Source organism: Venturia canescens, chromosome 5 (assembly GCF_019457755.1).
Source record: "Venturia canescens isolate UGA chromosome 5, ASM1945775v1, whole genome shotgun sequence".
Lineage (NCBI taxonomy): Eukaryota > Metazoa > Arthropoda > Insecta > Hymenoptera > Ichneumonidae > Venturia > Venturia canescens.
In genome coordinates, this window is record NC_057425.1 from 15,735,872 (window position 1) to 15,752,138 (window position 16,267).

Consider the following 16,267-nt stretch of genomic DNA (forward strand, 5'->3'; position numbering starts at 1 on the left):
TTTTATTATGTGTGAAAAATATACAGGAAATGTACATTAGATATCACTACACTCTCGCTCTCTCTCTCTCACTCTCTCGCTTTCATGACTTTCCTTAAGCTATTATTTACAATGGCACTCGATAATGTCCCCATGGTAGAGTTTGTACACTTCCTGGAATGATATATCGTTTATCGTCGTGAGGACTCAGAGCAGTTTTTGTCTCTGAAATTGTATATACCTGATGTAAAAATGATCTTATACAAGACTGACTACGAGTTATTTCAATATCATGCTCTAAGCATTTCATATAATCGTCAAAGGTTATTGTTCTAGCGACAACATTACTCTTCACTCCCTTCACCTTTTTCGTTTCTTTTTTACCCTCCACGCGTGTTGCATACATTTTAGATCTAAGGCCCACGAATTCAGTCATAATAGCCCCATTGTTCTCATCTTTCATGAGACCTGGGACCTTTTTATTGACCAACGGGATTTCATATACATTATCACTTGGATAGTCGCTCGAGTCAAATTTTTCAATATTTCGCTTCATATCCTCATATACATCTTCACAGTGAATGTGATATATAAGACTATCAGTGTCTGTATACAAAACTTTACACTTGAGTAGTAGAGCTATGCCGCTTCCGCCGCATGTAGGAATCTACCTTACCGACCGTCGGTAAAGTAGATTCCCTGCTCAAACCCAAACAAACCCAAACGGTCGGTAATAAAGATGGCCGCCCAAACCCAAACGGTCGGTAATAAAGATGGCCGCCCAAACCCAAACAAACCCAAACAAACCCAAACATTGAACTGAGCTCTAACCCAAACAAACCCAAACAGACCCAAACAAACCCAAACATGTGATCGAACTGAGCTCTAACCCAAACAAACCCAAACATCGAACTGAGCTCTAACCCAAACAAACCCAAACATGTGATCGAACTGAGCTCTAACCCAAACAAACCCAAACATGTGATCGAACTGAGCTCTAACCCAAACAACCCCAAACAAACCCAAACATGTGATCGAACTGAGCTCTAACCCAAACAAACCCAAACAAACCCAAACATGTGATCGAACTGAGCTCTAACCCAAACAAACCCAAACAGACCCAAACAAACCCAAACATCGAACTGAGTTCTAACCCAAACAAACCCAAACAGACCCAAACATGTGATCGAACTGAGCTCTAACCCAAACAAACCCAAACATCGAACTGAGCTCTAACCCAAACCAACCCAAACATGTGATAGAACTGAGCTCTAACCCAAACAAACCCAAACATCGAACTGAGCTCTAACCCAAACAAACCCAAGATTCCCCCGTCGGTAAAGTGGATTCTCCTTTTTAACCCAAACATCGGTAAAAAAGGATGAGCACTTTAACCCAAACGTCGGTAAAAAAGGATGAGCACTTTAACCCAAACAAACCCAAACGTCGGTAAAAAAGGATGAGCACTTTAACCCAAACGTCGGTAAAAAAGGATAGCTACTCTAACCCAAACGTCGGTAAAAAAGGATGGTCACTCTAACCCAAACAAACCCAAACGTCGATAAAAAAAGGACGATCACTCTAACCCAAACGTCGGTAAAAAAGGATGGTTACTCTAACCCAAACGTTGGTAAAAAAGGATGAGCACGCTAACCCAAACTTCGGTAAAATAGCGTGCCGTCTCAAACGTCGGTAAAATAGCGTGCTCAATTCCAAACGAGCGGAAACATCGACAAAATCCCCCAACTTGAATGGCGGTGCCCAAACAGTCGTTAAGGCGGACTTCCCGAACAGTCGTTGAGGCGGACTTCCCAAACAGTCGTTGAGGCGGACTTCCCGTACAGTCGTTGAGACGGACTTCCTCGGAGAGCGAGGATTCGCGCCCTCGGGATAGCCGCTGTCAGGATGGCAAACTGTCAGGATGGTGAGACGGGACAGCCGCCGGCAGGATGGCCAACTGTCAGGATGGCAAAACAGATTCGCGCAAAACTGGTCGCCCCGAAACGTGAGGATTCAAAGTGCGCGCCCTCGGAATAATAGCAGGCGGGAATTTCTGCCTTACCGACCGCCGGTAAAGTAGATTCCCTCTGTCGGTAAAGAAGATTCCCCCGTCGGTAAAGTGGATTCTCCTTTTAACCCAAACATCGGTAAAAAAGGATGAGCACTCTAACCCAAACGTCGGTAAAAAAGGATGAGCACTCTAACCCAAACGTCGGTAAAAAGGATGAGCACTCTAACCCAAACGTCGGTAAAAAAGGATGACCACTCTAACCCAATCGTCGGTAAAAAAGGATGACCACTCTAACCCAAAGAGTCGGTCATGCAGATTTTCAAACCCAAACAGTCGGTAATGCAGATTTCCAAACCCAAACAGACGGTCATGCAGATTTCCAAACCCAAACAGTCGATAAAAGGATGACCACTCTAACCCAAACAAGCCCAAACAGCCGGTAATGCGGATTTTTAACCCAAACGAGTTATCGAACTGGGATCAAACCCAAACACGGTCAAAGTGGGATAGTTCACGCAAATGCCGATAGATGGCGTTCGAGTAGTGGATATCTCGTGTGCGGAGCGTCGGCTGGTCGAGCATATAAGGCAGCGAGTAGCGCGTGGATTTCCGGATATATTACAATGGTAAGTCTATCTCAAAATAATTTTCTGGTTCCCAAAACCGGAACGCTTTAACCCAACAGACCCAAACGTGTGCGCCTCAAGATGGCCGCCGCCAGGATAGCCGCTGGCAGCTATCAAGCGATCCACCTGGCTAGGAGTTTATCGGCAAAGTCGATCACGCCGGCACAGGATAGTCACTGATAAACGTGTGGGGGTTCGAAATGCACGCCGCAAGATGGCCACCGCCAGCTGTCGGGATCGCGGATAACCACCGTCAGCTATCAGGAGAGCCACCTGGCTAAAGTTTACCGGCAGTCGGCGAGGCAGATCATGATTCTGCGGTGGGGGGATTCCAACTCTGTAGTTTTTGGCGGGAGATTCGAATGCCACAATTTTGGGCGGGAACTCTCAGTCAGGATGGCCACCGGCAGCTATCGGGAGAGCCACCGGCAGCTATCAGGATGGCTAGGAGTTCCTACCGACCGTCGGTAAGGTAGATCATGCTTCCGCGGTGGGGGATTCGAACGCTGTAGTTTTTTGTGGAAGATTCTAACGTCACAGTTTTGGTGGGAGATTCTTAAGCCCAAACAGACCCATACAGTCGGTAATGCAGATGTTCAACCCCAAACGTGCGCGGGGATGTGCGCGCCTCGAGATAGTCGACTATCAGGATAGTCCACATTAGCGACCGCTGTTGGTTAGTCGATACCTCCGGGGGGAGATACCCCGAAAACTAAATCCCGAGACGTTAGTGGTAGCGGTGGCGGACGTCAGACTGGTCTGAAAAAACAAACAAAGTCCATCTCTAGTCCGGATTCTATACTAATTCCTTTGTTGCGCGCCTCAGGATAGCCAGCTATCAGGATGGCCAACTATCAGGATAGTCAGCTGTCAGGATAGTTAAGGTTAGGATATTCAGCTATCAGGATAGTTGAGGTTAGGATAGTCAGCTATCAGAATAGTTGAGGTTAGGATGGTCGACCGTCATGATAGTTGAGGTTAGGATAGCCATGGGTGGGACATTCAAAGTGCCGGCCTTGGGATAGACAGCTATCAGGATAATTGAGGTTAGGATAGCTAACTGTCAGGAAAGGTTAGAATAGCCATGAGCGGGAAATTCAAAGTGCCGACCTTGGGTTAGCCGACTATCTAGATGGGCAGCTATCAGAATAGTGGAGGTTAGGATAGTCAACTGTTGTGATAGTTGAGGTTAGAATATCCGCGAGCGAGAAAGTGCTGGTCTTGGGAAAGCCGAATATCAAGATGGGCAGCTATCAGGGCAGTTGAGGTTAGAATAGCCATCAGCGGGAAATTCAAAGTGCCGGTCTTGGGATAGCCGACTATTGGCGATCAGGATAGTCAACTATTTGTCGCCAATGAACCCGGAGCAGGATCCCATTGGTGGACAGCGGAGACACAAACCCAGGACAGCGGAGACACGAACCCACCGCCGAACCTCATCGGTGGACAGCGAACCCAGGGCCGAATCGCATTCGTGGACAGCGAAGACACAAACCCTGAGCAGAATCTCATTTGTGGACAGCGGAGACAGGACCGAATCTCATTGGTGGAGAGCGGAGCCAGGGAAGAATCTCATTGGTGGATAGCACAGACACGAAACCACCGTCGGAATAGTCGACTATCGGTAGATCATCCGAATAGTTGGAGTCATATACAAACGTGCGGGGATTCAAAGTGCACGCCTCACGATAACCAACTATCGGGATGGCTAGCTATCAGGATAGAGAACTGTCAGGATAGTCGGCTATCGGAATAGTCAGCGATCAGGATTGCCAACCAACTGTCGCTGATTGCCTACCGAACGAACGCAGAGCAAAATCCCATTGGAGGTCGGCCAACCCAGGGTTGAATCCCATTGGTGGACATTGAACCCAGGGCTGAATCCCATTGGTGGACAGTGAAACCAAGGGAGAATCCCATTGCCGTTCAGCGAACCCAGAGCAGAATCTCATTGGTGGACAGCGGAGATACGAACCCATCGTTGACTATCTGGATTGTGAAAGTCAACTATCGAAATGGTTGACCATTAGTTGGAGTCACATAGAGACGCTGGGTAGAGGACTGGAGAATTTAAATGGCGGGCCTCGCGAACGGGATAGTCAATTGCCCAGCGTAGACGGGATGGCTAACGTCGGTAATGCAGATTTTCCACTAACCCCAAACGGTAAGTAGGGTAGGGAGGCCTTGTCGAGAGAGCCTACTGGCGGGAGACACGTAGTTTTGACGGGCTAGCCGACCATCAGTCAAGACAGCCAACCATCAGGATAGTTGAGGTCGACTATCAGTCGGGACAGCCAACCATCAGGACAGTTGGGGTCGACCATCAGTCAGGACAGCCAACCATCAGGATAGTTAAGGTTGACTATCGAGATAATCGAGGTTAGAATAATTACCCATCGGGATAGTAGAGGTTAGTCAGTAGAGGGCCGCTTGTGAAAGGTAGTTCCACTTGTGGGCTGTAGAGCGCGCAGTGACGTATCGATCACACAATCAAAGTGTCAGTTTACCCCCTCTCGTATGTCGCTGCTAAGCAAGCCGTAGCATACGAGAGAGATGGCCGGGAAAGAAATTCTTTCTGATGACATTTATGAACATTTGTAGATTACATGGACTCTTGTAACCAGAGTTACTGTTTCATAAAACTTTAGAAGACGTAACAATTGGAGGTTATCTGGGGAGGCAATATAAAAGCGTCGCGTGGTGATAATTTTTGTCGAGTTTCCTGGTCTGTGCGTAAGACCGTGGTTCGAGCATACCGATAGCGACACGGCGGCTCCCTCCGGCACTAAGTGTACTCCGGCCCATATGGTTCCAGGTAAATCTCTGCTCTCAGGATAGTTGAGGTCATACACGGTTGATCACATATTCCACATACATCTCATCTGAGTGGTGCAAGCAGACTCTTTTCTGTGTTGAGTTAATCGTGTTAGGGATAGGGTGCCGTTGAGCAACGACGTTTATCGATCGTTGGAGCCGCGGCTGCGGAAGGTAGACACTATCGGAATAGTCGGCCGTCGGGATAGCCAACTGTTGGGGTAGCCAGCTATCGGGATAGCCAACTGTCAGGATAGCCAACTGTCGGTAATGGCCTACTAAACACGGCCCAATATTTCGACCCGAACGAACCCAGAGTCGAATCCCATCGCTGGAAATCCCAGTGGCGGGAAAGCCAACGAACTGACGTTAACCATCGGAATAGTTGCAGTTGACTATGTTTGTGGTGAAGTTGACTACCGGAATAGTGCAGTTGACTATGTGTATAGTCGTAGTTAACTATCGGAATAGTCGTAGTTAACTGTTGGAATAGTTGCAGTTGACATGCGAACATTTGAAATCAACTATAGGAATAGTTGTAGTTGACTATTGAAACAGTTGCGGTTGACTATTGGAATAGTTGACGTCAATAAACGGATTTCTCGTAATCGATAAGAATCGTGGAAGCAGATCTGACAGGTGCAAAAAAACCTCCGCCTGTTTTGCTATTAATATATTGCGCACCGCGTGACACTTCGCAGTGCATCATCGACGGTCGAAGCGATGGTGCGGCGGCGCAGTTCCGTCGCGAGAAACGAACGCTCAGTCAGATGAGAAAAGATGAGAGATGAAGTTAAACGCAAGTACATGATTCAGAAGGCGGATAAACAATCAAGGGAAAGAGCTATCACCGAAACTTTCAAACCCATCGTCGAACCTCTCGAACGTCTTGTTAATGCAAGTAAGAAGCCTAAGACCTCTCACGATAAGATGGAAAATTCCTTCAAAACATTACGATACAGAAGAATGGTCGAAGTAGAAAACGACTCCCGTAGAAGAATGGCCGGAGCAGATACCGACTCCCGCAGAAAAATGGTTTGAGCAGAAAACGACTTCCGTAGTAGAGTGGTCGAAGCACATAATGGCTTCATCGACTCGGGAGTCCTGCGACTGGCAGTAAATATTCTCCTAAACTCTTGCAGAGCACACACAGTTCCGTTGATCTATACGGACACAGTCCAGCTGATCTCTACGTGAACAGAGTCCTGCAGGAGCTGATTCACGCAGTGCTGACCCACGCACATTTGACGAATATTATGAGGTGCTGGAGGATGGGAAAGGAGTATCGGCTCCTGCCGTCAGCAAATATCTTCACACAAACAGAAAGAAGTATCTCGACACAACTTACGGAGTTCGAAAACTACCGTATGGTAGAACGATGATCGGAGACTCACCCATTCGTTTCGAGAAGGAGAGTGTTGTCGTGGGTGATGACAAGTATCAATCGAGCGTCGGCTTGTTCGAATTGCTCTTCAGAAAGGAGCCTGACCCCCGGCTCGTTAGCGCGGAAGACCGGAACACGTATGGAAAGATCCTGCAAAGCACTGACGCCCACAGGAAACACTACAGTCCGGACGAAGATATACGCAAGAAAAATAGTAGCAAGTGCAAGAACTACGTGGCACTCTTCGGAGGGCAGAAAACAGGTAGTGTCTTGCCTCGATACAAGGTCGCGCGAAGGGACATGCGAATGAACTACGCATACTGGGACGACCCGAATGAGCTGGTAGATCGACTGCTGGTGGCCGAACGATCGGCTGGCCACGTCAACGAAATCTTCTCGATCATCGAGGAGTTGCGCGAGGCCAGTATCGCTGTGTAGCTGGATTCAGGGACGCAGCAACGTCAGGTACTACTGGCATGAAAAGGAACGAAGTTATTACCGTCAAAGTCTAAACATTGCCTCGTGAACGCCGTCGCAAAGCACTCAAGTTTTAGGTCGGTCACACGGTGAGTCGAGTGGTGACTTCGACAGTAACACACAAGCTGAAGGACTACTGAGCCCATTGCCATAAGTTTCTACGAAGAAGAGCTCTTATGAGTCCCCTGAGATGCATTTCGTGGAGAAAAAAGAGTGGAGTCTACGTAAAGTGATTCGATAACTCGCACAATAGTTGGATAAATAAAACAGATTTGTAATTTTTGCTAAGATTTGTTCCAATAAATAAAGATTATTTATAATCAATGGTGGATTCAATTTAATTTCGTTACCGTCCATGTACTTTGGGAGTTCGTCGGTCTGTAAAATCTGTTCGAACATCATCGGATCCTTCTCGAACGCGTCCGTGATGCGTTTCAGTAGGAAGACATTTTTTGTCGAGCCTGGCGATGGCTGTCGGGTCATATCCGTGATTTATCTCAGATCAATGCCTTGAACCGTTTACGCACAAAGCTGCCAGTTTCTTCTCAAGCAGGAACTATTTGAGCATTTTTCCGACGTTGTCCATCGTGCCGATGTCTGAGGTCGCGTGTGCTGCCCATGCCCCTTCACAGCTCCAGAGTGTCCCCAGGGCAACATATCCGTTATATTGTGGCATGCGTCTTCGTCAGTCACGGGGTACGTGATGGACACATAGGGCTTCCAGCAGAACCACGGCAAGTTCATCGTCAAAGAACTGGCAGTGATTTTTTTGTTCAAGCCACCATGATACGATCTCAACCAGAATCAAAAGTCATGCATATCTGACTCGAACTATGCTGAAAACGGGGCAAGTACCCTACTACGAGATCGGGAGTACGTGGTAAACGTACAGGGCTTCCAGCGGAACCACATCATGAAGCGGTGACTCCACGGACTTTCTTCTTCGAGTCACCGTGGTACGATCCGCTCCTAGGTGCAAAAGCATGCATCTCTGACTCAAACACAACTATGGTGAAAATACGGCAATTACCCTACTACGAGATCAAGAGTGTGCCTCGGTCGATTCTGCACAGCACCATCCAGGTAAAGTGAGGTTTCAGCGATTCGGGATGGACTCTGAAGTCGCCGCGTGTCGGCGATGCCAAGAGCACACGTTTGACTGTGCCACTCAAGACGTAAATAACGACCGTGTGTTTTCTAATCATTGACTGCAACTATTCCGATAGTCACTGCAACTATTACCATAGCCAACTTCACCTATTCGGATAGTCAACTGCTTCATACTTTTGTCATTTGATGTCATACTTTTGTCATTCAACTGCTTTTGATAGTCAACTATTCTGATAGTTAACTTTAACTATTCTGATAGTTAACTTTAACTATTCTGATAGTGAACTTTAACTATTCAAATAGTTAACTAGAACATTAGTTGGATTTCCCGCCACTGAGATTCGACTCTGGGTTCGTACAGATCAAAATATCGGGTCGTGTCTGTTCGGCCATTTCCAACACTCGGCTATCCTGATAGCTGAATATCCCAACCTCGACTATCCTGATAGCTAACCATCCCGATAGTTAGTTATCCTGACAGCTGGCTATTCTGATCGCCGACTAACCTGATGGACGGCTATACTGATTGCTGGCTATCCCGACAGTTGGGTATTCCGCAAGCACCATCCGCAGCCAACGATTCGGGCTCGACGAACGTCGTTGTTCGAGACATCGTCGGCACCCTGTCCCTAACCCACACTGCGCCCTGACCTTGCGCAAGATTCTACTGGTGAGCCACCCGTCCATTGAAAGATCGCTGTTTCATCGCGACAGTGGGCCCTGGAACCAACCAACGTGGCCTCTCATCGTCGTCACTTGTACAGCGTCGCCAAATAACCGGAAAAATGACCCCTCCGAAGTCGTCCAGTGCAGCCTCCAGGGAAAAGAGTTGGATTGCATCACTCAGACGAACAATGTATCTCGAATGCTGAATACGTAATCAACGTGACTATTCTAACCTCAACTATGTTGATAGCAGAGAACATAGATTTACCTGGAACAACGAGCCCTATGGGCTGGAGTCCGCTTAGTGCTGGAACTAGCTACCGTGTCACTATCAGTGTGCTCGAACCACGGCCTTACATACAGGTCTGGAAACTCAGCAAAAATTGAAACCACACTGTGATATTGCCCTCAAATCCAACTGTTACGTCTTCTGAAGTTTTATGAAACTGCCGTTACAAGTCCATGTAATTTACAAATATTCATGAATTGCATCAGAAAAATGACAGGAAGAATTTCTTTCCCGGCCATCGCTCGTATGCTATGGCTTGCTTGGCAGCGACATATGAGAGAGGTGGAGGGGGTTGCCCGACACTTTGAATGTGTGAAGCATGTCGCTGCGCGCTCTATAGTCCATTTCCCGCGGCCCTGTTGTTCTCTGCTGATGGTTGACTATTCAAACCTCAACTATCCCGATGGTCAATCTCAGTTATCCTGATAGTTGACCTCAACTATCCTGATGGTCGGCTAGCCTGCGCGCTCTCGAATCTCCCGCTAAAACTGCAGCGTTCTAATCTCCCAGCAGGAGGTTATCGCGAGGGCGCCTGAGCTTCCAGAAGGAACTCTGCTATTGGCTGTTCTGATCGCGGGGCCCGCGCGTTCCAATCTTCCACTGAAACTGCAGCGTTCGAATGACTCACCAAAACTGCTGCGTTCTAATCTCCCGCCAGGGATTTTTCGCCGAAAACTATCCAGCGCTTTCAATTTCTCACGACTCGGATTTTCGACGATGGGTTCGTGTCTCCGTTGCCCGGGTTCTCGTCTGCGCTGCTCGGGTTCGTGTCTCCGCTGCTCGGGTTTGCGTTTTTCCTATCAATGGGATTCTACGAGTTCGTTTTGTTAAAAGCTTGTCAAGTGAGAAATAATGTTGGGTTTACGGACCGTTCGGGTTTACCGACCATTTGTTTCGGTTCAGTAGGGCATTGACGATGTGTGCTTGGGTAGGGTTTCGATCGTCTAGTTGAACTTATGCATCACTGACAGTTCAGGTTAGTCGACTATCCTGATGGCCGGCTATCTTGATCGGGAGCACGCGCGTTCGAGTCTCCCACCAATACAGCGGAATCTTCCGCCAGTGGACTCGGGTTGCAAATTAAATTTCCCACCGTCCGTTTGGACATCGGCCGTTTGGTAAGCCATTACCGACAGTATGGGTTATAGTCAGCCATCTTGATCTCTATCCCAATAGTCGGCTATCCTGATCGCTGACTATCCGGAAGCTATTCTAACCTCAAGTATCCTGATAGTTGGCTATTCCAACCTCAACTATTTTGATAGTCGATTATTGTAGCCTCAACTATCCTCACAATTGATTATTCTAACCTCAACTATCCGATAACTGACCATTCTAACCTCGACTATCCTGATTGCTGACAGTCGACTAGACTATTTTAACCTCAATTATCTTTATAGTCGGCCGTTCTAACCTCAACTACCCGGACAGTTGATCATTCTAACCTCAAATGTCCCGAAAGTTGACTATTCTAATCTCAACTATTCTGATAGTTCGCTGTTCCGATCGCTCCGCATGGCCCGCGCGTTCGAACCTTTCGCCAAAAAGGTAGTGTTCGAAACGCCCTCCAGAACTGCAACGTCCGAATCTCCCATCAAAACGTTCGAATCACCGCCCGGTAACATTTCCGCATGAGGAATTCAGCTATCCCGATAATCGACTATTCCGATAGTTGGGGAATTTTAGTTACCGACAGTTAGTTTGGGGAATTTTAATTACCGACGGTTTGGATTCCCACTGAAACTGCAGCGTTAGAATCTTCCAGAAAAACTGCAGTGTTTGAATCTCCCACCGAAAATGCAACATTCGAATCTCCCGCCAAAACTGTAGTGTTCAAAACCCCCACTGCAGTTGGCTATCCCAATAGTTGGCTATCCTGATCCCACCACACACTCCCGGACACGGTCTTACATACGGGTTTGGAGACTGGGTTCAAATGTTGGTGGTGGGGGTAGATCCCTTAAGCATGAAAATTTCAGTGGAAAATCGACAACACGCTGCGCTGAGATCTTGCCTGCCGGATAATCATAATCTTCAGGTGCGACGGAGATAGGCAGATACCTCTACTGCCCCGTCCCTAGCCATCGTGGTCCATAAGACAGCTGCGCCTCTAGCGGCCAATGCAGTCTAAAATTTTCTTCAATAAGAGACCCTCCGAATTCGACCGAGTTTCCAGACCCGTATGTAAGCTCGTGCCCCCGGGTGTTTGTGGAGGGGGTATGGAACATGCATTACCGACGTGTTTAGACTCGTTTGGGAAATCTGCACTACCGACGTGTTTGGATTGTGAAGTCTGCAGTAACGTCGTGTTTGCATGGAAATCTACTTTGATAACGCGCTAGCCTCAACTTTATTGTTAGCTGACTATTCCGATAGCCGACTATCCTGACAGTTCTCTATCCTGATAGCTAGCCATCCCGATAGTTGGTTATCGTGAGGCGTGCACTTTGAATCCCCGCACGTTTGTATATGACTCCAACTATTCGGATGATCTACCGATAGTCGACTATTCCGACGGTGGTTTCGTGTCTGTGCTATCCACCAATGAGATTCTTCCCTGGCTCCGCTCTCCACCAATGAGATTCGGTCCTGTCTCCGCTGTCCACAAATGAGATTCTGCTCAGGGTTTGTGTCTTCGCTGTCCACGAATGCGATTCGGCCCTGGGTTCGCTGTCCACCGATGAGGTTCGGCGGTGGGTTCGTGTCTCCGCTGTCCTGGGTTTGTGTCTCCGCTGTCCACCAATGGGATCCTGCTCCGGGTTCATTGGCGACAAATAGTTGACTATCCTGATCGCCAATAGTCGGCTATCCCAAGACCGGCACTTTGAATTTCCCGCTGATGGCTATTCTAACCTCAACTGCCCTGATAGCTGCCCATCTTGATATTCGGCTTTCCCAAGACCAGCACTTTCTCGCTCGCGGATATTCTAACCTCAACTATCACAACAGTTGACTATCCTAACCTCCACTATTCTGATAGCTGCCCATCTAGATAGTCGGCTAACCCAAGGTCGGCACTTTGAATTTCCCGCTCATGGCTATTCTAACCTTTCCTGACAGTTAGCTATCCTAACCTCAATTATCCTGATAGCTGTCTATCCCAAGGCCGGCACTTTGAATGTCCCACCCATGGCTATCCTAACCTCAACTATCATGACGGTCGACCATCCTAACCTCAACTATTCTGATAGCTGACTATCCTAACCTCAACTATCCTGATAGCTGAATATCCTAACCTTAACTATCCTGACAGCTGACTATCCTGATAGTTGGCCATCCTGATAGCTGGCTATCCTGAGGCGCGCAACAAAGGAATTAGTATAGAATCCGGACTAGAGATGGACTTTGTTTGTTTTTTCAGACCAGTCTGACGTCCGCCACCGCTACCACTAACGTCTCGGGATTTAGTTTTCGGGGTATCTCCCCCCGGAGGTATCGACTAACCAACAGCGGTCGCTAATGTGGACTATCCTGATAGTCGACTATCTCGAGGCGCGCACATCCCCGCGCACGTTTGGGGTTGAACATCTGCATTACCGACTGTATGGGTCTGTTTGGGTTTAAGAATCTGCATTACCGACTGTTTGGGTTGAAGCCCTCGTATTTATAGCTGTTTGGGTCAAAGCGGGGAATCTACCTAACCGACGGTCAGTGGGTACTCCTAGCCATCCCGCCAGGTCGCTCTCCTGATATCCGGATAGCTGGCGGTGGTCATCTTGATAGCTGACGGTGGCCATCTTGATAGCTGACGGTGGCCATCTTGATAGCTGGCGGCGGCCATCCTGACTGACAGTTCCCGCCCGAAACTACAGCGCTCGAATCTCCCACCCAAAACTGTGGCATTCCAATCTCCCACCCAAAATACAGTATTCGAATCTCCCACCAAAACTGAGGCGTTCGAATCTTCCAGCCAAAAATACAGAATTCAAATCTCGCACCAAAACTGTGGGGGTTCGGATCTCCCGCCAAAACTGTGACGTTGGAATCTTCCACCCAAAATACAGTATTCGAATGTCCCACCAAAACTGAGGCGTTCGAATCTTCCAGCCAAAAATACAGAATTCAAATCTCCCACCAAAACTGTGAGGTTCGAATCTCCCACCAAAAATACAATGTTCGAATCTCCCACCAAAACTGTGACGTTAGAATCTTCCACAAAAAACTACAGCGTTCGAATCCCCCACCGCGGAAGCATGATCTACCTTACCGACGGTCGGTAGGAACTCCTAGCCATCCTGATAGCTGCCGGTGGCTCTCCCGATAGCTGCCGGTGGCCATCCTGACTGAGAGTTCCCGCCCAAAATTGTGGCATTCGAATCTCCCGCCAAAAACTACAGAGTTGGAATCCCCCCACCGCAGAATCATGATCTGCCTCGCCGACTGCCGGTAAACTTTAGCCAGGTGGCTCTCCTGATAGCTGACGGTGGTTATCCGCGATCCCGACAGCTGGCGGTGGCCATCTTGCGGCGTGCATTTCGAACCCCCACACGTTTATCAGTGACTATCCTGTGCCGGCGTGATCGACTTTGCCGATAAACTCCTAGCCAGGTGGATCGCTTGATAGCTGCCAGCGGCTATCCTGGCGGCGGCCATCTTGAGGCGCACACGTTTGGGTCTGTTGGGTTAAAGCGTTCCGGTTTTGGGAACCAGAAAATTATTTTGAGATAGACTTACCATTGTAATATATCCGGAAATCCACGCGCTACTCGCTGCCTTATATGCTCGACCAGCCGACGCTCCGCACACGAGATATCCACTACTCGAACGCCATCTATCGGCATTTGCGTGAACTATCCCACTTTGACCGTGTTTGGGTTTGATCCCAGTTCGATAACTCGTTTGGGTTAAAAATCCGCATTACCGGCTGTTTGGGCTTGTTTGGGTTAGAGTGGTCATCCTTTTATCGACTGTTTGGGTTTGGAAATCTGCATGACCGTCTGTTTGGGTTTGGAAATCTGCATTACCGACTGTTTGGGTTTGAAAATCTGCATGACCGACTCTTTGGGTTAGAGTGGTCATCCTTTTTTACCGACGATTGGGTTAGAGTGGTCATCCTTTTTTACCGACGTTTGGGTTAGAGTGCTCATCCTTTTTACCGACGTTTGGGTTAGAGTGCTCATCCTTTTTTACCGACGTTTGGGTTAGAGTGCTCATCCTTTTTTACCGATGTTTGGGTTAAAAGGAGAATCCACTTTACCGACGGGGGAATCTTCTTTACCGACAGAGGGAATCTACTTTACCGGCGGTCGGTAAGGCAGAAATTCCCGCCTGCTATTATTCCGAGGGCGCGCACTTTGAATCCTCACGTTTCGGGGCGACCAGTTTTGCGCGAATCTGTTTTGCCATCCTGACAGTTGGCCATCCTGCCGGCGGCTGTCCCGTCTCACCATCCTGACAGTTTGCCATCCTGACAGCGGCTATCCCGAGGGCGCGAATCCTCGCTCTCCGAGGAAGTCCGTCTCAACGACTGTACGGGAAGTCCGCCTCAACGACTGTTTGGGAAGTCCGCCTCAACGACTGTTCGGGAAGTCCGCCTTAACGACTGTTTGGGCACCGCCATTCAAGTTGGGGGATTTTGTCGATGTTTCCGCTCGTTTGGAATTGAGCACGCTATTTTACCGACGTTTGAGACGGCACGCTATTTTACCGAAGTTTGGGTTAGCGTGCTCATCCTTTTTTACCAACGTTTGGGTTAGAGTAACCATCCTTTTTTACCGACGTTTGGGTTAGAGTGATCGTCCTTTTTTTATCGACGTTTGGGTTTGTTTGGGTTAGAGTGACCATCCTTTTTTACCGACGTTTGGGTTAGAGTAGCTATCCTTTTTTACCGACGTTTGGGTTAAAGTGCTCATCCTTTTTTACCGACGTTTGGGTTTGTTTGGGTTAAAGTGCTCATCCTTTTTTACCGACGTTTGGGTTAAAGTGCTCATCCTTTTTTACCGATGTTTGGGTTAAAAAGGAGAATCCACTTTACCGACGGGGGAATCTTGGGTTTGTTTGGGTTAGAGCTCAGTTCGATGTTTGGGTTTGTTTGGGTTAGAGCTCAGTTCTATCACATGTTTGGGTTGGTTTGGGTTAGAGCTCAGTTCGATGTTTGGGTTTGTTTGGGTTAGAGCTCAGTTCGATCACATGTTTGGGTCTGTTTGGGTTTGTTTGGGTTAGAACTCAGTTCGATGTTTGGGTTTGTTTGGGTCTGTTTGGGTTTGTTTGGGTTAGAGCTCAGTTCGATCACATGTTTGGGTTTGTTTGGGTTTGTTTGGGTTAGAGCTCAGTTCGATCACATGTTTGGGTTTGTTTGGGGTTGTTTGGGTTAGAGCTCAGTTCGATCACATGTTTGGGTTTGTTTGGGTTAGAGCTCAGTTCGATCACATGTTTGGGTTTGTTTGGGTTAGAGCTCAGTTCGATGTTTGGGTTTGTTTGGGTTAGAGCTCAGTTCGATCACATGTTTGGGTTTGTTTGGGTCTGTTTGGGTTTGTTTGGGTTAGAGCTCAGTTCAATGTTTGGGTTTGTTTGGGTTTGTTTGGGTTTGGGCGGCCATCTTTATTACCGACCGTTTGGGTTTGGGCGGCCATCTTTATTACCGACCGTTTGGGTTTGTTTGGGTTTGAGCAGGGAATCTACTTTACCGACGGTCGGTAAGGTAGATTCCTACATGCGGCGGAAGCGGCATAGCTCTACTACTCACTTGTCATGATATAATGGAACCATAAAATCATGATGAAATTCATACAAGCATGTCTTTGAAATGTCCAAAATCGACATTCCAACATATATAGGCTTGTTGAATTTCACCTCGAGATTACGCAATTCCACTGCGATGAGATTTTCCGCGAATATGCTGCGACTATGAAAATTTGGCTTTGCAATCATTGCCTCTGCACCATATCGACCATCCCATTGCGTTAGAATTT

General features: G+C 47.9%; 1 protein-coding gene across 1 annotated transcript; it reads right to left on the minus strand.

Moving 5' to 3' along the window:
• Positions 1-16,267, minus strand: LOC122410907 (uncharacterized). Its single transcript, XM_043419374.1, has 2 exons — positions 16,042-16,267; positions 1-605 (listed from the first exon to the last, which is right to left on the minus strand). The coding sequence occupies exons 1-2, from the start codon at positions 16,224-16,226 to the stop codon at positions 107-109; spliced, it is 684 nt and encodes a 227-aa protein (XP_043275309.1). The 5' UTR covers positions 16,227-16,267; the 3' UTR covers positions 1-106.